Below are 24,370 nucleotides of genomic sequence, written 5' to 3'. Positions count from 1 at the left end.
TATTATATTCTTGTCAGCTTTTCCCTTTGTGTCTGTTAGTCTATATGTATTTGGGTCTCCTTATCAGGTGTGTATACGTTGCCAAGTGTGAAATCTTCTTGTGGTTCTTGTGTCACTGTCTAGTGGCCTTTGTCTTTAAAGTCTGTTTTCTCTGTTAAGGGTATTGCAGCCCCCTCTTTCTTGTCTTCTCTGTCTGCACGAAGTAGCTTTCTCCATCCTCTTGTCAGTCTGTGTGTGTCCTTTGCCCTAAAGCGGGTCTCTTACAGCCAGCGTAGTTGAGCCTCTGTTTTCTTTTTTTAAATCCAGTCTGCAGCTCTGCATCTTTTAATCCGTTGACATTTAAGGTAATTATTGATAACTATGTATTTATTGCTACTTTAAACCTATTTTCCCATTGATTTTATATTTTTTCTTTTTCCTTTGTTTTTCCTTTTGTGGTTTCATGATTTTCTCTTGTATTACACTTATGTTCTCTTCTTTTTGTTTTTTTATGAAACTGTTTTGTTTTTGATTTGTGCTTACTCTGTTTTTCAAGAATATCAACCGCTTCCTTTATCTCCTTTCCCTAGACTGTTAGTCATATGGGCTCAAAAGATATTCTAGGGGGAAAAGTTGCATTCTCTTACTCCCTCCCCACCCCTATTTTATGATTTTGATGTCTTTTTTTAATATCTTCACCACTTCCCTGGTGGCTCAGTTGGTAAAGAATCTGCTTGCAATGCAGGAGACCCAGGTTCAATCCCTGGGTCAGGGAGATCCCCTGGAGAAGGAGATGGCAACCCACTCCAGTATTCTTGCCTGGAGAATTCCATGGACAGAGGAGCCTGGTGGGCTACAGTCCATAGGGTCGCAAAGAGTTGGACACGACTGAGCGACTTTCACTTTGTATCTTCATGTTTATCGTTTCACTGTTCATTATGGTTGTCATCACTTTGACAGGAATTTTTTTTTTTTTTTAAATGTGTGTGCTAGCTTATTTAAGTGATTTATTTTCTAATTGTGGATTTTTCTCTTTTCTATAGATTCTTACTTCTTTACTACTATGTAGGGAAGACTTTTCAATATTTTCTTTAAAATAGGCTAAGTATTGCTGTATTCTTTTGGTTTTTACTTGTCTGAGGAATTCTTCATCTCTCCTATTCTGAATGATGATCTTGGGTAGAGCATGTCCTAGGTTGCAGATTTTTCCCTTTCAGGACTTTGATATATCCCTTGTGACCTGCAGCATTTCTATATAGAAATCAGTTTGTAGTCTTATGGGAGTTCCCTTGTAATGAACTCTGTCTTCTCTTGCTGCCTTTGGAGTCCCCTTTTAACTTTTGCCATTTTTATTATGTCATGGTGTAGGTCTCTTTGGGTTCATCTTATTTGGGACCCTCCATGCTTCCTGTATCTGGATATCTGTTTCCTTCTTTAGGTTTGGGGAGTTTTCAGCCATAATTTCTTCAAATACATTTTCAGTCCCTTGTTCTCTTTCTTTCCTTTCTGGAATCCCTGTTATCTGTAGATTGGCACGCTTTAGATTATCCCACAGGTAGGTCTCTTACATTGCTTTCATTTTTTTTTTTTTTTTTTTTTTTAATTTAGCTTTCTAGTTGCTGTTCTGGTTGGATAATTTCCATTATTCTACCTTCCAGATCACTTATGCTTTCTTCTGCATTATTCATTCTGGTATTCATTACCTTTACTTCAGCTTTCAGAAAATGAATTTTCTAATTTTTCTTGGCCCCTCTTTATAGTTTCTAGTTCCTTTTTATAATAATCTGCATTTCTATCAATAGCCTTTCATAATTCCTTCAATATTTTCATTACCTCCTTTTTGAACTCAGTGTCTATTAGATCAAAGAGGTCTGCTTCATTGTTTATTCTTTCAGGGAAATTCTCTTGGTCTTTTAACTAGGAGTGGTTCCTCTGCTTCTCCATTTTACTTATATTCTCTTACTCTGTGAGTTTAGGGGGAAAAAAACAATTATCTACTGTGGTTTGGGAGGGCTGTTTGTATGTGGGGATGTCCCTGTGTTGCTTGTGTGGGTTTATTTAGTACGAGGGCTGTTTTTAATATGGGTGCCTGTCGCCTCTCTACTCTGTGTTCTGGTCACCCCTCCCTTGATAGAGGGTGTGCAGATGCCGAAACTGCGGTCTGGTCCTGGGGCCCTCGGCAGCGGCGTGGTTCAGGCCGTCCCGGGGGCACGTGTGCAGTGGAGGCAGCTCCCCAGCACTGCTGGATATTCATCTGCCTTTTTAAAAGATCAGTTCAGATCCATTGTTTAGTGTGCTACAGATTTAACTGTAAAGGAAAAAAATCTCTCTCTTGCCAACCAGGTGTTTTTTTAGTTTAATCTCTCGGTGTGTTGAATTAATATAAGGACTGTTCTTTAGTGGTATACATAGCAGTTATTTTCCTTTAGCAGCCCTGGAGTGATTTGGTTGTACTTTGGTACCTTATATTTTGACCGTATGGTCTTACACCCTTTGTATGCTTTTTTGTAAGCCCAGTGTAGTGTGGGTAGGATATTGGTAGTTTCATCATAAACAGCCTTAACTCATATGGACTAGAAGCCCTCTTTAATTACTCCTAATTTTCTACATATCAAATTATGCTGTCACTTTTATTATTTAATGACAGTTAATCCAGAAATCTTTTTTGGTATATCTGGAGCATATTACTTGACTTTTGGCAGCAGCTTATTTTCCTAATTAAATAGATTGGTATGTGAGAATCTACTTGTATTTTTTTATGGCCCAAAATTGAGCAGTGACAAAATGGAAGTTGGATTTACCTGACACAAGGAAGAAGGCTCCAGGATTAAAATTTGACCCTAGCTCATACAAAAACCTGTCCACAGATGTTGCTAGTATCATTATTTATAATAGCCCAAAAGTGGAAACAACCCAGATGCCTGTCAACTGTTGAATGAATCAACGAAATGTGGTGTGTATGTTCAGTTGAATAATTTGGCCATAAATAGGAAAGACTGACACATAAGTGAAAAAGTCAGTCACAGAAGGCTGCACGTGTGGTTCCATTTACATCAAGTGTCCAAAGCAAGTAAATCCCAAGAGGCAAAAGGCAGACTGATGAGCGACTGCGAGGGGCTGGGGGTGGGAAGGGGAGAAGGGACCTGCTCACGGGTGTGTTTTCTTTCTGATGATGAAGGTGCTGTAAAGTTAAGAGCAGCGATGGCTGCACAAGTCCGCATGCACTAAAAACAACTGCACACTTTAAAAGGGTGAATTTTATGGCACGTAAGGTATATCTCAGTAAAGCTGTTAAGAAAAATTGGTTTCAGATCATGTGTGTATGTATAACGAAACTGTAGTGTGAGAGGAAAGTGAAGTGACCAAGGAACTCGTCAGTCTTCTGTGAGTGGCAGAAGGGAAGGATGTGACTTGCAGGAAAGAGAAAGATCAACCCAAGTTTGCTTCTCTAAGAAATTAACACTGGGTAATTGTGTGTTTGAGAGAGAGCTGAATACACAGGGTTAGATTCTTTATATGGCTTGTTTTTGATACACAGTTTTTACATGTAGGTCAGTCTTACGAAATTCGAATGCTGGATAATCGGAAAATGGGAGATGTGCCTGAGATCACTGGAAAACTGGTAAAGGTAAGGACCTCCATTTACATTCTGAAAAGATACTGAAATGACTCAAAAAAATGGCAGTTTTGCTGCAAGAGTTTCGTTTTTGTTGCAGGAGTTATTAACAAATTATTTAATGTCACTTTAAGGAAGTAATGGGTTTATTAAAACTTAACTTTTTGAGCTATATTTGGTTTACTTCTCTGTAAAATAGGAATTATTGCAGTTACTGAGTGAAGTAAATATTGAGGCCCTCTGGAAGCAAGGTGCCAGAGAACAGTTAGCTGTAGCTGAGCAAGGGTGAAAACCCAGTAACTGAAATAACAAAAACTTCGTTTCTCTTTAAAAGATGCCTTAGGGAACAGGTACTGTGGGGGCAAGTGTGAGTGTTACTGTGATACTCCTAAAGACCCTTTTATTTTACGTCTTAAAATTTCTCTTAAGTAAAATTTTATTTCTTCACCCTACTGGAGTATCTGAAGAGTCATTCATTCCAGGCCAAACCCAGTCCTTCTAGGATTTTCAGACCCACCCTGGCTCCTGCAGTATCGTGGATGGTGAATCCTTCTTGTCTTTACTTGTCCCTCACCACACAGTGTAACATCAGAACTCTAGAGTGTTTCAGGGCAAGGGATATGGAAGAAGCTTCAGTGGGAAGAGGGAAAACTTCAGTGGGGCTGTGTTAGTGAGAGAGAAGCAGGACTTCTCTCGGTGCTTCCGTCTTCCTCCAGGGAGGCCCGCTGGGCCCTCAGTGCGGAGAGGTTGGAGAGGCCCGTCCCTTTTCAGAAGCTGAGCGTGGGGAGGGCACCGTGGCACTGATGCTGAGAAACCTACCGTCCCAAAAGCAGCTGTCCAGCACTGCGGGCCTGAGAGCCTTTGAACATTTAGGGGCACAAAGCTCCCAATCCTAGGAGAGCTGCTCCCCGCTGGAGCACCGTCTTGCCAACCTGGAGTAAGCGCCCAGGTCTCTCCTGACTCCTAGGACTCCCAGCATGCTTGGAATGGAAGGAGAGGGGTGCCTTACCTGTTCTCACATGTGCCGTTTACATATGGAGTGTGTCATGTCTATGCTGCATCAGTGAGTTTGGTCCTTTCCCTAGAGGGTGAGTCAGATGACTGTATTTTTTTAATCATTTGTTGTTGTCCAACTCTTTGTGACCAGCATGCCTGGCTTCCCTGTTCTTCACTATCTCCTGGAGTTTGCTCAAACTCATGTCCATTGTGTCAATGATGCTATCTAACTGTCTCATCCTCTGTTGACCCCTTCTCCTCCTGCCCTCAATCTTTCCCAGCATCAGGGTTTTTTCTAGTGAGTCAGCTGTTCACATCAGGTGGCCAGAGTATTGGAGTTTCAGCTTCAGCATCAGTCCTTCCAGTGGATATTCGGGGTTGATTTCCTTTAGGATTGACTGGTTTGATCTCCCTGCTGTCCAAGGGACTCTCAAGAGTCTTCTCCAGCACCACAGTTCACACTCAGCCTTCTTCTTGGTCCAATTCTCACATCCATACATGACTACTGGAAAAATTATAGCTTTGACTTTACGGACTTATGTCAAAAAGTGATATCTCTGCCTTCTAATACACTGTTGGGTTTGTCATAGTTTTCCTTCCAAGGAGCAAGCGTCTTTTAATTTCATGGCTGCAGTCACCCCTGGAAGTGATTTTGGAGCCCAAGAAAATAAAATCTGTCACTGCTTCCACTTTTTCCCCATCTATTTGCCTTGAAATAATGGGACCAGATGCCATGATCTTAGTTTTTTTTAACGTTAAGCTTCAAGCCAGCTTTGTAAGAATTCCCTCATTTTGCTTTCCACCTGCGGTAAACACTGATCAGATCACGTGTTTACAGAGGTGTCACGTTGTTCCCGGTAAGCAGCCCGCTGGGTTGGTTATTCTCTGCTGGACTATAGACGGACGGTGTCACTGCAGTCTCTGTAGTGACAGATGGGGTTTGGTCAGGGACACTCACGGCTCTCATTTTCCAGAGTCCAGGAGGCTTATCGCCAGTGTTGATTCTCTCAGCATGACCTGGCTCCAGCTCATCATTGTCAGACAAGTACTGGGCATCCTGGCAAAGCTTTGCCGAACTGTACCGCGCCTGGTTAACGTTCAGCCTGTAATGCTACTTCAGGGGCGGCGTGCGTGGCTCTGCTGTCACTGAGACAGTCACAGGGCTACTTTAAACGGTCTTAAATTAGTTTGATCAACCACTTGAGAAACCACATGTCTGATTTTTGGTGGATGTGAATACAGCCAGTCATGTCACAAGAGCTTGTCTGGGATTCAGAGTTACAGTTAGCTACTGCCAGAGACTTCAGGATGAATTTCTTTGTTTTGGTTTTCTGGCCACGTCACATGGCATCTTAGTTCCCCAACTAGGAATCACACCTGTGCCTCCTGCATTGGAAGCGTGGAGTCTTAAACACTGGACCACCAGAAAAGTCCTCATGATGAATTTCTTAAAAGACAACATCCTTTTTCAGCTAGAAGAGCCATTAGAATACTCTGCAGCCATCTAGAGTTGAATTTCCTGCCCCCGTGATCTTTGACTCACTCTTGAAGGGAAGTTTTAGGAATCAAATGTTGCTGAGCAAAGGTGCTTGGGAACTTCTTGATGTGCTGAAAATATTGAGCATGCTCTCTCTGCTGTTCTGTTTCTGTCTTACTGTTAGGGCTCCATTATCTGTGGCTCATTCTCTAGGTGCATTGTCTACTTTTAGTCAGAACTTCGGGTGGCTCAGATGGTAAAGAGTCTGCCTCCAGTGCGGGAGACCCAGGTTCCATCCCTGGGTTAGAAAGATCCCGTGGAAAAGGAAATGGCAACCCACTCCAGTATTCTTGCCTGGAAAATCCCATAGACAGAGGAGCCTGGCAGGCTCAAGTTCATGAGGTTGCAGAGTCGGACGCAACTTCACTTTCCAGAGAACAACTGTTCCCCTTTCCAATCTCATTTAAGAGGTTTTCTTTATAGCCTGTCATTTCCTAAGTGTGGTCCTCCCTTCATGTTCCTTACTGTGCTACTTAGTCTGACCTAGAAAGGGGTTTAGTACAGCACTATAAATTAGTATATTCTCTAACTATTTTTATCTGAATTCATGGATTTGATCTGGTTCTTACTAAATACGAGAGAATCAAAATCATGACATATTCTGCGCTGCACTTTTAAATGGTTCTTTTCAAAGTACGTATCAGCTTTGGTTTGGACACCATGTGGTGTTGGGGAAGGCAGGGCACTGATGGTAATGTTTCTGTGTATGGCTAACAAGTTATTTCCTGTCCCATCCAGCAGGGAGTCTACTGGAAATAAGATTATCTTACTCCATCATAGTCTGAGAAGCAGTTACTTATAAATGTGTCAGGAACACTAATTAGTGCAAATATGGTATCTGCATCCATTTTGATGACCTGTTAGCCTGTCCCTGAAACAAAATACTAGTTGGCAGCCCAGCCCTGTGGCAGGTGAGGGAGGGATGAGTGGAGAGCAGGGAGTGGCCTAGTTTGTGGGGTAGAGTTAAAGCCTTCCATCGGAATGAACTCGAATGTTTGGATGAAGTTTACCCGTGTTCTTTCCTGTTTTGTTTCCCTTGCTTACCTCAGATAACCTCACTTGCAGTTTAGATTCATTTTGTATATAGGTTCTCTGGGGCGGGGGGTGGCAGTTCCCCACCCTCACCCCATGCTCTTGACACTTTGGGGGGGGGGTGCTATGCAGCGTGCTGGGGGGTGGGTCTTAATTCCCTGCCCAGGGATCAAACCCAGGCACCCTGCATTGGAAGCATAGAGCCCAAACCACGGGAGAGCCAGGGTCGTCCCTAATGTTTTCTTTATAGGGATATAACTCTTCCTAATTTCTTATGGACACAGACCTTAATTTTGAATTACAATATCAAATTTTTTAATAAAAATTTTACCTAAGAAACCATTTTATTCTTGTTATTTGAGTTAGAATTCTTTGCACCAAATATCATTAATTGTACCTATAACTTAGGTATCCACGAACAAGACAGCTCACTTGCAAAATGTGTAAATTAGAGTTTGCTTTTGTATGCTTTTCTGTTATAGGTTAATGTGTAAAAAGTGAATACACTTGTGCTCTTTAGCTGGGACGGTTTGAAAGTGTTCATTTCCCCCTTATTCCGTAGAGCATCATAAGAGTTGTATTCCATGACCGACGACTCCAATATACAGAGCATCAGCAACTTGAAGGTTGGAAGTGGAATCGCCCCGGAGACAGACTCCTCGACTTAGGTACAGGTGGCGTCAGAAGAGCCCATGTTGATACACTAGCCCCACACCGTGTGTGATGAGTGGGGAGCGGTTTGATGTCAGCAGATCCTGTGTGACTTGAGTTGTTTTATAGTTAAAAATGAAGTTGGGGTTTGTGTGTGTGTGTGTGCTTAGTGAAACTGAGCCAGAAATTTTATGAGCTTGAAATCATTTAGATCATTGTTTATTGGCATCAATCCCTCATTTTCTTAATAAAATGAAATAGAAACAAACCATGGTGGGAGAAAGTATGATGCAGAGTAAGTGGGCTTTGAGGTTGAAGTGATTGACCATGGAGAACACTGAAGGAAAAAGGACGGAATAGTTCCATTAGCACACAGTCATCTTAGTTGTAACCTTTTAATTAGTTTGTTCCTATGTCACTTCTTTTTAAAATGCAGATATTCCAATGTCCGTGGGAATAATTGACACAAGGACAAATCCAAGCCAGTTAAATGCAGTTGAATTTCTGTGGGATCCTGCAAAACGCACATCTGCTTTCATTCAGGTTTGGAGTTTCCCATTATTACAAGCTCACTAGCCTCTTCGTTCAGAAGGCCGTGGGTGAGACTGAATTCTTGGTGCAGGATCTTATTTTCCTTAAATGCTTATTTGTAAACTGTCTTGTAATGTCTTTTTGTATATACAAACATACACTGTTAAATTGGAGTTAATCTACTAAGTTCAACATGTATAGACATTAACATATAGAGACCATCTGATGTGTAAAGCATTATTTAAATATTATGTTTATCACTGGTAGTAAAAATAATCAAAACTTCTTGTCAGAATGTATTTCTCTGGAACAAAACCTATTTTTAAAGGAGATGATTGAAAATGGCACCCCACTCCAGTACTCTTGCCTGGAAAATCCCATGGACGGAGGAGCCTGTTAGGCTGCAGTCCATGGGGTCGCTAAGAGTCGGACACAACTGAGCGACTTCACTTTCACTTTTCACTTTCATGCATTGGAGAAGGAAATGGCAACCCACTCCAGTGTTCTTGCCTGGAGAATCCCAGGGACGGGGGAGCCTGGTGGGCTGCCGTCTATGGGGTTGCACAGAGTTGGACACGACTGAAGCGACTTAGCATAGCATACTATAAAACGGAGAAGGCGATGGCACCCCACTCCAGTACTCTTGCCTGGAAAATTCCATGGATGGAGGAGCCTGGTAGGCTGCAGTCCATGGGGTCGCTAAGAGTCAGACACGACTGAGCCACTTCACTTTCACTTTTCACTTTCATGTATTAGAGAAGGAAATGGCAACCCACTCCAGTGTTCTTGCCTGGAGAATCCCAGGGACAGGGGAGCCTGGTGGGCTGCTGTCTATGGGGTCACACAGAGTCGGACATGACTGAAGTGACTTAGCAGTACACTATAAAAAGTATAGTCTAGCTTTGTTGAAAAATATTTTAACACTGAAAATTTCAAACCCCATAAAAATAAGAGAAGATAATGAATTGTCTGTGTGCCTGTCTCCTGGCTTCTACAGATACTATAATTTCCCCTTTTGTTTCTTGGTGGAATACTATAAAGCAACCCTTGGGCATTTCATTTGACTTGTGAATGCTCAGTTTGTATCTCCTAAGATATTAGTTTTTGAAAAAACAAATATATAGTATCATTATATGTAAAATAAAATCAACAGTAATTCTAATATTCAGTATATTCAAATTTGTCAGTGGTGGAATTAAAGTTTGCTGAGTAGGTGATCTTTATATAGTAAAGGAAGATTGCTTTTAATTGCTGACCAGCCTAAGTAGACTCTGGTTTGTGTGAACTTTAGAGAATCTTGAGTATTTTGCATTTTTGGGTCCTCCAAGCAGTGTCCCCCGTCAGCTAATAGTCAGTAGGGCTGTGTTACTTGTTACTGTCTCATATTGTTCATCTGACAGGGTATGATTATGTGGTGAATGAGAGGGATGTACGAGCTGGCTGTATATCTCAGTGTTAGTGTAGAGATCAGTTTAACCTGGAGTTCTTCGAAGAGGAGACATGTCGCCATCAGAAATTACTAAAGTCTTGTTACTAACACTGTGCAGTACCCTGGAGCTGTCCCCGAGGTGGCACAGGAAGAGGGGGCAGAAGCGGTGGGAAATGCGTCCACCCTCAGGAGCCTCAGATGGATGCCTGTGGAGCTAGGGATGAGCCTTGTGGACTGTGAAAGTCCCAGGCAAAGTGCCACAGGCTGATGACACAGGAACAGCGGCGAGGTGGCCAGCTGGCTGGGTTTTGGGGTTCTGGCAGTAGAGGACAAACCCTGACGCTCTGAGTAATGGCGTGAGGGTTCCTGTGGACCGAGCCTGTGCGGGTTCAGGAGCACGGGTCTGGTCTGGGGCGGGGGTGGGGGCGGGGACAGACTCAGGAAGGCCACTGCACCGACGCTGCTCGTCGCCGGAGCCTGTCCTGCCTCAGAGGTGAGGCCCCGAGCAGGCAGTTCAGAGAGCCTCTGCTGCGTCTGGGAAGGGGGCGTCCCCACAGATAGCTGGCTCACAGGTGGGAGTCTGTGAAAGGCTCTGGAGTTTCCCTGTGGCGGGACTTCTGAAAGGCAGCAGGGCTGAAGGGTGACCAGTGGGCAGGACTTGGACCCATTTCAGCTCGAGTCCTCTTCTAGGTACACTGCATCAGCACCGAATTCACTCCCCGGAAGCACGGAGGTGAGAAGGGAGTGCCTTTTAGGATCCAGGTTGACACCTTCAAACAGAATGAAAATGGAGAATACACAGATCACCTACACTCAGCTAGCTGCCAAATCAAAGTTTTTAAGGTGAGAGCTGGAAAGCGGGCTTTGAGTAAGTGAGGCCTGGCGTTGCTTGTAAAAGGTGTGCGTCTGAGGCCTGATAGATGAAAAAGTCTGCTTTGTTTTTAAGCCAAAAGGTGCAGATAGGAAACAAAAAACGGACCGAGAGAAGATGGAGAAGAGAGCCGCGCACGAGAAGGAGAAGTACCAGCCGTCCTATGACACCACGGTCCTCACAGAGGTAATGCGGCGCCACTCCGGCTCTGCGGAGGAGCCGGGCCGTGCCCTCTGGCACCACCTCTGAGGATGAGTTTTGGCCGGGAAGGGTCCGGGAAGATCGGGTGGTCATTGGGCATAATGTTCTTGGTGAAATCTGCGGGGAAAATACTCTTTAAATTGGGGGAGTTTAAGTGATTGGTTTCCTGGGTGGGGTCTGGAATGAAGATGCTGAAATCCCAGTCGGGTCTCGGAAGCAGACTTACTTTAAAATCCCCGAAGTTGGTTAGACATTAAGCCGGGACCCAGAACGTCCGATGTTTGTCATGTCTGGGGTTTTGCATCTTCCTAAAACCTTGGAATCCTGCTGGTCGGATGTTTGTTAAATCGGATGGTGGAGACATAAACAGGGTATTAGATCTTTCTCTGTGTAACGAAAAGACATTGATCCCAATCTTTGGTGTTTGTCCAGATGAGGCTTGAGCCTATAATTGAAGATGCAGTTGAACATGAGCAGAAAAAGTCCAGCAAGCGGACTTTGCCAGCAGACTACGGTGATTCTCTGGCAAAGCGAGGCAGTGTAAGGGGCTTCTGCTTCTCTTTTCATTGTGCAAGAAACCTTGTGCAGTGTTAGATATAGGACCGACTCCCACTGAAACGTAAAGCCAAATTTGTTTTTTGATGTCCTTGTCCTGATTGAATTTGCTTTTGTTTAGACTTCCTGCTTTCTGTTGGTTCCTCACTGAGGACAATTTCCTAAATCTAACACTTTAAAACAAAGTTGACCATATTGGGTGGTTTCGGAGGGGGAAAAAAATGGCACCCAGAACTGTGCTCGCTCCCCGCCTCCTTCCTGTGCTCCTCTCCCTCCCTCTCTCCTTTGCACACACACTCCCTTTATGAGCACTGACATTGATTGAACATTCTTGTAGTAAAATAGTTACTTCCGTGCAATTAAAAAAGGGTTTGTTTTCTCACGTGTGCAAGTGATAAGGAAATGTCATGGATGCTCAGAGGAGCGCTGGCAGCAGCCCGACAGCAGCCTGTGCAGCACTGTGCCCCTCCCGCACGTGGCGCGAGAATGCGCGTGCGCTTTGAAAAGCCTGTTCGGCAGCACTGGTGGAAAAGCGGCCTTGGACTGTGTTAGCCTTTCCTCTTGGCACCTGCACTGTGACCTCACGCTTCGGGCCAGCCTGGGGCACCTGGCTGCACTCGGCCCTGGTTCCCCACCGTGTGTACAGTCCAGGGGGCCCTTGGTTGAATATAAACTTGACCAGCTTAAGAAGAAAGAAGGTCTTTATTTCATATTTCATCAAACAGTTGACAGTGGATTATCCTGTGGTATTAACTTAGATTAGCTCTATACCTGCAGTAAATGGAAACAGAAAACAGTACTTTTTAAAAATAGCTGTCGTCATATGTATTCATGACTACTGTATTCATCACTGCAGAGTTTGATGACTTTGACCCTTACACGCGCATTGGTAACTAACTGGAGACTAGCGAAGCCACAGCCGCTATCACAGGATTATTATTTCTGAAGTAAAGCATTGACTGGAAATATTTTAAATGCCTCTGTATATAATAAAACTGAAAATGTCCTTCTCTGAGGGGTAAGGGCCCCCACACATGATGCATTTTCTTTAAGTGGGTTTTTTGGATTCATACCACAGGTTGTACGGAACCACCACCGTATATCCCTTCCCTCAAACGTCCACCCTCCAGTTTTATGTTTCTGTTCCCCTCATTTCGCAGCTGAAGACACAAATGGTTCTCAGTAAACTTCCTGGGGGGAAAGCCTGGTAACTCGAGTCACTTTCCCCCTCTTGTTGTAAACTAGCTAAAATGAATGGGTTCTGATAATAAATTAAATGTGTTATAGCCCAGAACTAATTTGTAGACAGTAGAACTGTTAAGAATTCATGATTCTTAAGTCTGAAGTATGCAAAATGTCAGCAGATCAGCGGCCTGTCAGCAGATCAGCATGTCTTCCTGGTGTGCATTGCTTGCTGCCCCAGACTGCGTTTGGTTTGGTTTGGTTAAGACTAGGAAGTAGTTAGAGGTCTTCTTGGAAACCTGTTTGTTAAAAACAAGGTACAGATTAATTCCCTAGAAAAGAAAAGTCTGTGGCATTTTGTGTATTTCCTCGAGTGCCCACAAAAGCCAGCCAGCATTCTTACAGCTCTCTGAGAGTGACAGCTGGCTTTCAGTAGGAAGATGCAGACTTACCTGCTGAAGCTGCAGGGTGCCGTGTGAGACAGTCCTGCATGAGCAGAGGCCGCACTGTAGGTTCCCGAGGGCCCGGCACACCCGGGCCCTCCACGTCTCCGTTGGTCTCGACATCTGAGCTGTGTTTCATGGGCTTGGATTTGGGCTGTCAGGGCCTGCGGTCTGCCAATGGGTCCTCATTTTCGGTTCCTCCTGGGGAGGGACTTCGTTCACAGGGCACCAGAGGTGCCACCCTGTGGGTCAGGGTCGGGTATTGCTGGAACCTTGCTGAAGCAGTACCATTGCTTACTTGTAAAGCCAGGGAAGAATGACAAGGTAGAAGAAACACTGAAAATACTCCTTGGTGTGCCTGGACCCTCCTAGGTCGAGACTAAGAAAAACCTAGGAAAAATGCAGGTGGGAGAGTCTTGATGTTTCATCCAGCCTGGCCGTTGAAGAACCTGCGGAGGCCAGTTTGCATTGAGTGCTGGTTTTCCAGTGTTCAGTGAATCGAGTCTCTTAATTATCGGGCAAGTTTCAGATGTCAGTTAACAGCCCTACTTTTCTATGCTAGAAGAATCCAGAGGCGTAAAAGTGAAAAAAGCACGTTGATGGAATTACAGTAAATTTGGTGTCTTTGCTATACTTACTACCTGCCTGGAGCTATTGATGGCTTTGTTTCCTCAGTTATATATCTGGCAGTAATTACCAAAGCGGATCTGGGGAGACTCGATAGGAAAAGGTCAAAGCTGTTAAGATGTGCGTGTTACGCTGTGCTGTTGGAGTCTGAACCGGGGACGGTGGTGGAGCAGCAGGACCTGCCGCGTCGTTTGGCCGTGAGCATTTGGCGCCAGCAAGTCAGGAGACGTGTCGGGCGGCTCACAGGGTCTTGTGCTCCTCATTCTGTAGGTGCTGAGGGGGTCCTACTTGGTAAGCTGGAAAGAACAAAGGCCCTGGTTTGAAAAGAGCGGGCATTGTGCAAATGTCATACAGTGAGCTTGGTATGGCACGCCAGCGGTTTAGCATGGCATTGCAGCCAGGTTAGATGGCATTTAGCTGTCAGGTTGATGACAGTTGAAACATCAAGTCTGCAGTCGATTTCCCTGTTTCTGAGGGGCTGCCTAATGGGCAGTTGTGACGAATGTTAAGATTCTGGGACTTTGGTTTTAGTTTTCACCCATGTTACTGATGGGTGTCAGACATGCTGCTGAGCTCCTGTAACCTTTGGGGAGACTTGGTTTCTGTCTTCACGAGCCCTTCAGACTAGTGGTCTTGACTTCACACAAAAGAACTTTAAGAGTACGATTCCCTTGCACATCTTTAGATTGACATCTGAAAGTTTTCATCATAAATTTAAATAGTTGCAAAGGAAATAGTTTTATGACATAGTGAATATTTGTATGTATGGCTTAAGGTGAAGCCAGCACATTACCCTCTAAGTTTGAAAGCTTGGTGGCCCAAATGGTAAGGAATCTGCCTGCAGTGCAGGAGACCCAAGGCAGGAGGCCCAGGTTTGATCCCTGGGTCGGCAAGATCCCCTGGAGGTGGGCATGGCAACCCACTCCAGTATTCTTGCCTGGAAAATTCCATGGTCAGAGGAGCCTGGCTGGCTACAGTCCATGGGGTTGCAAAGAGTCGGACACGACTGAGTGACTAACACTTTCACACTTCTTGATCTCATGTTTTCTCTTTCATTCCTCTTAAATAATTTTGTCCAAATAGGATATACTTTCATGCCTGAAAAACTTAAATCACCCTACTTTTTTACCACAAACTTAATATAAGTTGAAATTTCATTTTTAAAATTTCCTGTAACCATATAAAGCTTAAGTCAGTTGAGGAATTTAAAACATTATTTTTACCAATTTATCAGAATAAAAAATTATATACATTTTGATGAATAATTGCTAAGTATAAAAATAGAATTATTATTGGAAATGTATTTTGGATGATGAGGCTAGAACTTCTTATAACTTCTGTGTAGCTAAGAGAAACCTCGTTTGGATACATAGATTTTTCTTTGCAGCACTATGTCATTCGGGCCCTGGAACTCCTTCTGAGATACCTGCCAGAAATTCCAGTGATCTCTTTTCTGTATGCTCTGATGGATCCAGCTCAGTGTCTGTCAGCTGACAAGATGTCTTCCTGAATTATTTTGAAAGCAAAAAGTTGAAAACCCCTTGACACGTAGAATTGTTTTACAGTCCTGTACTTCCTCAGTGTCCATCCGAGTATCTCTGAATGGTCTTTAGCCCAGTTTTTGGCAGAGTCTCGTGGCCTGCAGCCATGGTGAGAGAGGCGGCCTTTCCGTGTCAGTCGGGAGAAGGTGACGACGACCGTGGACCGTCGTCACCGGGGGTGCAGTCAGGCTTGGAAGGAACCCCGTGGCGTGGGATGGAGCCCTCCGCCCTCAGCAGCCGTGGCCTCCAGGCCTGTGCGGCGTGTAGGCTTCAGTGTTGTCAGTGCGTGTGGCTGTGTAGTTAGCGTGTCTCCGGATCTTTGACTCTGTATTTGGTCAGAACTGTGAAAAACACTGAAGTCCACTCTGCCCCTTCTAGATGATATGAACACATAGCTAGATGGCTGCAGGCAGTACCCTCTGCGGTTCTGGTGTTGTGACCCTGGGCCCATCTCGTCTTACTCGGGGATGGCTCCACCCGAGAGCGAGGAAGCGCGCGGTGCCGGGGTGCCTGCTCCTTGGGGAGGCGGGCGAGCGCCACAGCCGGCGGGGCAGTCGCGTCCCGTCAGCACACAGGGCTAGGCGGTGCTTCCGAGCCCTTGCTTGCCTCTGCTGCTGTTCAGACCTCGATAGGCACCTCCTGGGGAACGGAGGAGGAGAAGGTGGACGTTCTCAAGATCACAATGCAGCGATCCTTAAGCGCACATCTGAAACGCCTTTAGGAAAGTTGGCTGCTGTCCTCAGTCACCTCAGGGCCTGCGAGTAGTCAGGGTCTAGATGCTACAGCAGGTAACATTTTCACTGATGCACATACATGCACGCACACGTGCGCGCACACACACAGTCAGTCTGACGTGTTTCTGTGAGGTTGCTTGATGAATGTCAGGTGTCTTGTGTTTCATGATCTTGCATTTGGCCAGAGTAGAGAGTGAATTCAAGAATATCTGCCACATCCTGGAGAAGCGAATCATTCATGGATCTTTGTTTCTACCCGCAGTGCTCTCCGTGGCCCGACACCCCCACAGCCTACGTGAACAACAGCCCATCTGCAGCTCCCACCTTCACGTCCCCGCCGCCGAGCGCCTGCAGCGTCCCGGACAGGTAGCGGTGTGCGTGACACGCGCTGGGGCCCCGGGCGGCCTCACTCCTTTAGCTCCTCTCTTAAGTCACGGTGGCCTTTGGGTGTGTGTCTGGGGTACATGGAAATGAGAAACAGTCTGTTGCTGAGCAAAATCGCCTTGTCGTCACCTTCCAGCTTTTTCCTTCCTAGCCCCTGTGCCTCACACACTCAAAGCTGTGGGACTCTGAAAAGGGTGTGCTTTCAAGATATCTTCTTTGTGAGATAAAAATAACATTGATGAGGTTCACGGGTAGAGAGAAGAAGACTGAGCTGTTAAGGGGAAACTGACTTGAATAGGTGGTGGTTGTGTTTATGATAAGGTACACTGGTCTTTGATGCTCACCATAGCAAGCAAGGATTATTTTCTGCCCTGTTTCTTGCCTCTCCCAGAGACACTAATTTTTTTAAAAATTAAGTCTTTAAACTTAGAGGAAAGACTTCTCACTTGCAAAGGCTTGCTCTGGTTCCAGAAGTGGGCACGGTGGGCTTGGTCTGTCCTCTCTTCTGGCCTGTCAGCAGCAGCACCTGGTGAGTAGTTGGGTCAGAGGGTCCTCACTCTCAGGGCGCTTCTTACTGGGAAGGAACGCAACTTTCATAGTAGAGTTAAAACCATAGAGGAACGAATTCCCTGTCAGCCCAGCGGGTAGAGCTCAGCGCTCGTGCTGCAGACCAGGTTCAGTCCCTGGCCAGGAAGGCCTCACAAGTCACATGGTGCAGCCAGAAAAAAAGGAAAACATTCTCATTTTTACACTGCATGCTGACAAGGTCGGACTCAGCTCGGGCTGCTGTAATTAAACACCACGGACTGAGTGGCTTGTAAACGACAGGAGGTCACTCCTTCTGGTCTGAAGGCTGGACGCCCGGTTCCAGGGGCCTGCAGGATGGTCCTGGTGAGCAGTGTCTCCCAGGCTGTGGGCTGCGAGCCTGTGTGTTCCTGTGCTAGCGAGCGAAGTGGAGGAGGCGCACTCCCAGTTCTCCGATCCCTCTCTTGGGGCTCCACTCTCACGGCTCCATCCACTGCTCATCATGTCCCAAAGGGCCCTCCTCCTAATAAACCATCCATCACACTGCAGGACGGTGGTTTTTTGAGGGAACATGAACATTTAGTCTGACAGGGTCTGGTAAGAAAAAGAGAGGGGAAAAAAAAAAGGCCCTTTCCCTGAGGAGATGGATGGATAAGAGGCCAGTTGTCTCCACGTAGGTTACTGTGCTTCAGGAGGAGGAGGTCACTCCTGGACGTGGGACCAGCTTGTTTCCACAGAGGGCACTGAACAGTCTTAGAAAGCTAAGAGGGGAGCGGTGAGATCATGCACACACCAGCTCACCAGATCTTTCCTGGGACCCCACTGTGGTCCCCACACTGTTCGGGGTGCTGTGAGATGAGTGAAGCCCCATCCGGAGGAGCTCAGGCTCCAGTGGGTGGGGGGCAGTGAACAGTCGGCATGATGGACCCGAGAACCTGGGGTGCGGGTGCTGAGAAGGGACCCAGAAGGCAAGTGTACCCCCGACGCGGCTGCTCTCACTCTTCCCTGGAAACACAGGATGGCTGCACACACCGGCTCCTTTTGTTGTCCTGAATTTCTCCCTCTTCAATGGCGGATAAATGGATTCATTAAAGGGGTATTATTTTCTATTTTGGCTTAGGTTCATTTAGATCATTTCTTATAGCACATTATTAAAGTAGACTTTCTTGCTGTTATTTTCCACTGTTTACCTTACTTGATTCTCATATTTTTTCCCTAACTAAAATGAATGAGAATCCTTCATTTTCTTGGCACCCCTGGAAATGGAGCCCTTGTGTTTCATGAACCTCGACTTTCTTGCTAAACAGATGGAGAGGCTGCAAATGAAACCATCTTCTGGTGTCTTAATCATTTTTTTCTTTTGGCCACATTTGTGTGGTTTGTGAGATTTTAGTTCCCAAACCAGGAGTCAAACCATGGCAGTGAACGCACCAAGTCCTAACGACTAGGCCACCAGGAAACTCCCTCATGTCTTGATCTTATCATCATACTGACTCCCTGATCAGTTGTGCAGACTCTCGCATATTTACGTTGCTCTGTCCCACGGCGTTAAATTCACATAGTATCCTTTAATGTCTTAATTAAAAAATATATATAACAATCATCCTTTTCTTCCTTCCTTCCTTATCCCCAGCAATTCTTCTTCCCCAAATCATCAGGGAGATGGAATTCCACAGGCCTCTAGTGAAGTAAGTGTCTTTACCCTAACTTCTCATGCATTCAGGGTCCTGCATCGTGAAGCCTCTGACAGAGATTTGAATCACTGTTCGGGTCACCAGATACTTACACCTCTGCTCTTTGTGGGTGTGTTAAACTTTAAACGTGTAGGAGTTCTGTGTTGTGTTTAAATGTTCTTTATAACATGCCAGTGACTTGGGCGGGTTATTTTTGGTAAGTCTAAATAGTTTCTTCTGTTCAAGTTCATCTTCTTTGTTAATAGCAACTTCAGCCTTCAGCCACGATCCAGGAAACACAGCAGTGGCTGCTCAAAAACAGATTCTCTTCCTACGCAAGACTGTTCTCCAACTTTTTAGGTATGTTTGTGTTTGTGTACATGCACACGTACATAGTTTACTTGTTTCTGTACTAACAGCCGTAATTAAATGTTGGAGCAGAAGCTGTATCCAGAATCATAAGTTGCCCGAGCCTGTGGGGGAGGCCCTGTGTCCCCCAGCGTCCCCAGTGGTGGCATCTTGCAGATCCTTAGTGCAGTATCAGAGCAGGAATCGATGCTGTTTCACCAGGTTTACACGCCCTTGTTTTTACATAGGTATAAATGCTTATGCACAGTTTTGTCACTTTATTAACTCTATGTAAAACACTTTTGGCTTTGCGTAAGTTGCAAAGATAGCGCAGACGTCCCCGTGCGCCCTGCACTCGGCTCGTTCCATAGCTGGGGTTCGGTGTCAAAACCAGGAGCTTGGCTCTGGTGCCACGCGTGCGCACGGTGTCCTTGCTGTCACACCTGTAGGCTCGTATAACCACCAGCACCGCTGGAGTCAGGGTACAGAATGTTGACACCGCCACAGGGGTCTCCCTAGCACCCAGTACCCCTCTCCCACCATCCCTAACACCGGGCAGCCATTAATCTGTTTTCTGTCTCCATGATTTTGTCATTTTGAAAACGTTACATAAATGGAATCATACAGTACGTTACCTTTCCTCTCAGCACCACACCCTCACATCCGTCTAAGATGTTGTATCAGTGGTTCCTCTTCATTGCTGTGTAGCATTACAGGGTAGGGATGTACTCAGATATGGATTTTTACAGACACACGTTTTCTCTTGCCTGGTAAGCTAAGGAAGTATTTAGATGGAACATGAGAAGGGACCAGGCAGTGCTGCTTCCGCTGTGGTGCTGTGGGAAGCCCGCTGGGAGGCACGGTAGTAGCCGGCAGGGGCAGCGTTTCCTAGACATGTGTACCCCTGGGCCCTTTCCCTGCAGAATACTTACTGACGTGGCCCGGCCCAGCTCCTCCTGGGCCACAGTGCAGTGGCAGCTGGCTCTCCCAGCCTTCTAAGAGAGCAGAGCGTGTGCACCCAGCTGCCCAGAGCAAAGCTCGGTCTCCCAAGGAACACGGCTCCTGTCTCATCAGCCCTCTGTTGCTGTGCTTGTGCCACGAGCAGTCACTCCTCAGGCAGCACTTTGTCTCTTTAAAATGAAAGTACTGGGTTTTTTTCTCATTTGCTAGCCGAGATCCACACTTTCATGATTTATCTATGGAAGAGCTACACATTTTTCAGTGTGTGTTGAGGAGGAGCCCCTGGGGTGCTCACAGGGGAGATGGGAAGCCCTGCCAGTGGCGCCAGGGTCCTGTTCTGTGAGACACACGCATGTTGAGGTTGTGTGAGTGGTAGTCACTAGGGCCTGGCCTCCTGCCTTCTGCTTCCCCACAATTGAGAGGTAGGGGAGGCGGCTTCCTGCTCTGAGCCTGTCGGGCACTCAGAGAGGACCGTGTCTGTCCAGCTGTGCGGCGGCGGCTGTGCTCCCAGGTCGCGCCTCTCCACTCCTGTTGGCGGAAGGCCCTGGCAGAGGCGACAGCGCCTGGCTCTGCCCCCCGACTCCAGAGACAGCCCCGTTGGCGCTCTTGCCTCACGGGAGACGTGCTTCTCTGGTCTCTCTTTCAATAACTAGAAAATTATGAGACTTGTAACATTCAAGCCCTCAAAAGTAGATAATAACTCCATTATCTTGTTACATATGTGAGTGGATATTTATTATATGGAAGTCATGCTTTATTTAATCTCGAGGGCATCGTAGTTTCCCCAATAAACTACATCTTGAGCATCAATAAAGGGGGAAAACAAAAGGCTGTAGACACACTCAGACATTAAACAGCCTGCAGAGCTCCTGTGGCACTCCACCAGCTCCAAAGCTGGATGGCCAGCCTCTGTGAGTCTCATTCTCTGCCACTCCCCCCGCCTCCCTTTTCTGTTCTGCTTTAAAGCAAATCCTGGGCACCATGCCATCCATGTACACACCAAATATTTACAGAGGAAATCTTCAGTATAATATGCAGTTCTCTGCCATGCTTTTGTATTAAAATTGGCTTCTGCGGCAGAGTTGTTGTTGGACTATATGTAGCAGGTTACAGAATACAGAGGCCTAATCCCAGCTGTGCTGACAACCTGCTTGCCTTTGGGCAGGTCTGACTTCCATTGCTTCCTTTTGTAAGTTAAAGATTGGCCTGGGTCATCTCACGGTGAACTGTTGGGTCATGATCATGTTAATCCTCGCAAGCACCACTCAGCCAGAGTAGGCCGAGCGGCAGTCCCGCGCTGGGAACAGTCCGCCCTGTCAGCCGCGCTTGTCGCTGCAATTAGCCGGCCTCTGGGCTCCCGAGCTCCTCCTTGACACAGGATGTGAGAGCCGGCATCCTGTGTCTGAAGGACAGGCGTGTGTGTCTGTGTTGTTCACGTGGACGTGTACACGTAAGAGAGCTGCGATGGTTTCGAAGGACACTGAACTGAAGACAGGCGCCGCCAAGCAGCCTGCCCTGCTGGGTCTCCCCCAGTTCCCAGAGAGGATTCTCTCTTTGCTCTTCTCCAGGTGCCGACTTGTTGAAACTGACCAAGGAGGACCTAGTACAAATCTGTGGTGCCGCCGACGGGATCCGGCTCTATAATTCCCTGAAGTCAAGGTAAAACACGGAGTTTAAAAGGAGCTGTTCTGCTTGAAATGAGGCCCTGCCCTTGTTTGTGCGGGGCTGTGGGCAGCTGGGTCACTGTGCGTGCGAGCGGGCTGTGCGCGCGCCTTCAGGCAGGCGCAGATGCGGCGCAGGCACGGAGGGCAGCAGCGGACCCCACACTAGAAATGGGGCCTGCGCGACTGGGCTTGCTGCCAAGAAAACAAGCTTCTTGTTTCGGTCAGCTCTGCAGAATCTGTGGTTTTCAAGGTCATGAGACACTACTGAACAGTTGTTAGAATGTAAACTGTGTTGGCTTTCAAGATCATTTACTGTCGTTGCTATTTCTAGACTTTTGGTGTGAGAATTGCATTAAACTGAATTTTACTGATGTTAAACTGCTGATATAACGTTGAAACTTAAATTCACCAGCATCTATCTGACCATCTCAATGGTTTAGAGTCTGGATCATCAGATTAGACCACCTGTGCTAACCTGTGATAGTTGGTGTGAGGTGTGTGTTTTTATATTCTTATCGGTAAATTGTCTCGTATAATGAAGTAGGCTTGTCAAGTCCTCCTAAGGAACTAGCCCCTAGCGCCCTCGTAGCTGCCCATGCGCAGCGCCTCCCCCGGCTCACGAGCGCTGTCTTCTGGTTGCAGGTCGGTGCGGCCCCGCCTGACCCTCTACGTCTGCCGCGAGCAGCCGGTGCCGCAGGGGCAGCAGCCGGCGGCGGGCGGGGGCGAGAGCGGCAGCGCCACGCCCTTCGGTGGGTATGGTCGGTGGGTATGGGGGGGGTAGGTATGGGCGGGGGTACCCTCTGCTTCCTGTCACTGCCCTGCGGAGTGGGTGGGGGCCGCCTGCTCGAGGCGGCCGCTGAGAGGCAGCGCCCTTCTCAGCTGTTCTGATGAAGTTTCATCTTAAGAGAACGCATGCAGGCCCTGCCCCAGAGCTCCTTATCCCTGTTTGGCTTTCATCAGTAGCTGAGCAGGACCTGCGGAGGCCCGGCTCCCTGCAGGTGTGCTGTCTCGGTGGGGCCCAGGGCTTCTCTGGAGCCAGCAGCCTCCGGGGCCCAGGGCTTCTCTGGAGCCAGCAGCCTCCTGGGCCTGGGGGCCGCTTCCTTAGCCTCTCCTGCACTGTCTTTCACACTGTTGTGAATCCTTTGGGGGACACGTAGCTTTTATTCTTTAAGATAAATTTCCAGTAGTAGGTTTACTGAATCAAAAACTGTGACCTCTTTGGAGTTCTTTTTATATATTGCTAGAAACACTATTTTTGAAAACAGCTTTCTTTTGCTATAATTTATATATCATAAAATCCTTCCATTGCAAGTATACAGTTCAGGGGTAGTATATCCACAATCTGCAGCCATTGCCATCATCCAGTTTTAGTCTCATTGCTCCACAGTGATCCTCTGTGCCCACCTGTACTCTGTTCCTGTTTGCATTTAATAAAAAATTATAACCACAGATATTTTTGTACAGGTTACTGTTAATTATATGTGTACACATAAATAATATATTTAAATGGGTAGCAAGGGGGAACTACTCATCTTTTTTGTATCTTATTTCTTTAGTACTTTGAAAGGTGTGACCTTCCCATAGATTAGGTGGAAAACAGATCAAAGATGACTGCTTAAAATGCTGTTCGTATTTTTTATTTCAGTTTATCATGCAATCTACTTGGAAGAAATGGTTGCCTCAGAAGTTGCTAGAAAACTTGCGCTGGTGTTTAATATTCCTTTCCACCAAATTAACCAGGTTTACAGACAGGGTCCCACTGGTATTCACATTCTTGTTAGTGATCAGGTAACTGGCATGCCCTTTCCTCCTTTACACTGGTGTTTGCTTTTGTATGTATTGCTGAAGAGCTGTAGGAAAACTCTGGCCTCTTTTGCCAGTACTCATGAGTCAGAGTTGGGAATCAAAATTGGGAGGAATTTATAACCAAAAGTTGAGGTGTCCTGGGTGGCAGAAGGAATGCAGATTAAGGAGAACCACGGCTCAGCGCCCACCAGCTTTGAACTCTGACACCGGTCACTGGGAGACTCCAGGTTCCTGGGGCTTTGACCCTTTTTATGTAAAAGCGAGGCATCTGGATGGGCTTTCCTTTTGTTTTCCTATCTGATGACTGGTTTTAAGAAGCAGGGTAGGAGGGCAGTTCTCCCCGTCCGTGTTCCGTGAGAAGCAAGCAGTGATGGAAACGCAGTTGCAGCAGCTTTTTGTCCATGAATCTGCCCGAGAGCCCGGTGGGGACCGCCCGCTGTGGGCCCACGGGTGCCGGGCCAGAGCGCGGGGACCCCCATGAGTACGAGGTCAGCACAGGGCATGCCGCGCACCAGGTGTAGGCCCGTGACCTCACACAGCCTTCGTGAAGTGCTGTTTTGACTGTTGGGTCCTGTACTTGTGCAGCCATATATGTGTTTTTATAGTTTTCTCTCACAAATTTTAATCTTTCCTAATCCGTTAAGACACTTGGATATTAATTATACGTTTGCTTTATCCTTCTAGATGGTTCAGAACTTTCAAGATGAGAGTTGTTTTTTATTCTCCACAGTAAAAGGTACTTTGCATGTGTGTGTGTGTCTTGAAATGCTAGAATCATGAAAGATGGCATGCCTGAAATCAGTCATCTCTTGTCTGGCTTTGCAAATGCTGGTTTTACCAATCTTAAGTAAGTTTGAAAAATGAAGTCAGACACTGTCTCGTGACAGAAACAGAAATTAGCAAATAAGAGGAGTCCATCCTTCTGGATGCCTGGAGAAAAATCCCAGTCCATTCAGCCAACATTTCACTGAGCACCTCATGTCAGACACATGCTGTCGGTTCTGGAGAGGTCTTCCCCTGCTCTAGTGGGGAAAGCAAACCAGAAAAAGTCAACAGATGCACGCAAATTACAAAGACGGAGTTTA

General features: G+C 46.4%; 2 protein-coding genes across 5 annotated transcripts in view; one reads left to right on the top strand and one right to left on the bottom strand.

Annotated features, from left to right (window-relative positions):
* Positions 1–24,370, top strand: part of UBP1 (upstream binding protein 1) — a 65,451-nt gene that overhangs the window by 37,232 nt on the left and 3,849 nt on the right. For 2 of the 3 annotated variants that reach the window (XM_055558072.1, XM_055558074.1), the window contains 13 exons: positions 3,531–3,607; positions 7,723–7,828; positions 8,248–8,354; positions 10,462–10,614; positions 10,718–10,828; positions 11,276–11,383; positions 16,188–16,291; positions 18,468–18,522; positions 18,774–18,867; positions 21,384–21,474; positions 22,122–22,228; positions 23,125–23,267; positions 23,970–24,021. In XM_055558072.1, coding sequence (XP_055414047.1) covers positions 3,531–3,607; positions 7,723–7,828; positions 8,248–8,354; positions 10,462–10,614; positions 10,718–10,828; positions 11,276–11,383; positions 16,188–16,291; positions 18,468–18,522; positions 18,774–18,867; positions 21,384–21,474; positions 22,122–22,228; positions 23,125–23,267; positions 23,970–24,021 — 1,308 coding nt within the window. The remainder of the gene's footprint in view (positions 1–3,530; positions 3,608–7,722; positions 7,829–8,247; positions 8,355–10,461; positions 10,615–10,717; positions 10,829–11,275; positions 11,384–16,187; positions 16,292–18,467; positions 18,523–18,773; positions 18,868–21,383; positions 21,475–22,121; positions 22,229–23,124; positions 23,268–23,969; positions 24,022–24,370) is intronic. The other variant, XM_055558073.1, reaches the window with a different exon arrangement.
* Positions 23,254–24,370, bottom strand: part of FBXL2 (F-box and leucine rich repeat protein 2) — an 87,859-nt gene continuing 86,742 nt past the window's right edge. For both annotated transcript variants that reach the window (XR_008706186.1, XM_055558076.1), the window contains one exon: positions 23,254–24,307. The gene's annotated coding sequence lies outside the window, so the exon portion shown is untranslated. The remainder of the gene's footprint in view (positions 24,308–24,370) is intronic.

Source organism: Bubalus kerabau, chromosome 20 (genome assembly GCF_029407905.1).
Source record: "Bubalus kerabau isolate K-KA32 ecotype Philippines breed swamp buffalo chromosome 20, PCC_UOA_SB_1v2, whole genome shotgun sequence".
In the NCBI taxonomy this organism is placed as follows: domain Eukaryota; kingdom Metazoa; phylum Chordata; class Mammalia; order Artiodactyla; family Bovidae; genus Bubalus; species Bubalus kerabau.
The sequence above is the reverse complement of the archived record's forward strand: the minus strand, read 5'-3'. Positions and strand labels throughout refer to the sequence as shown.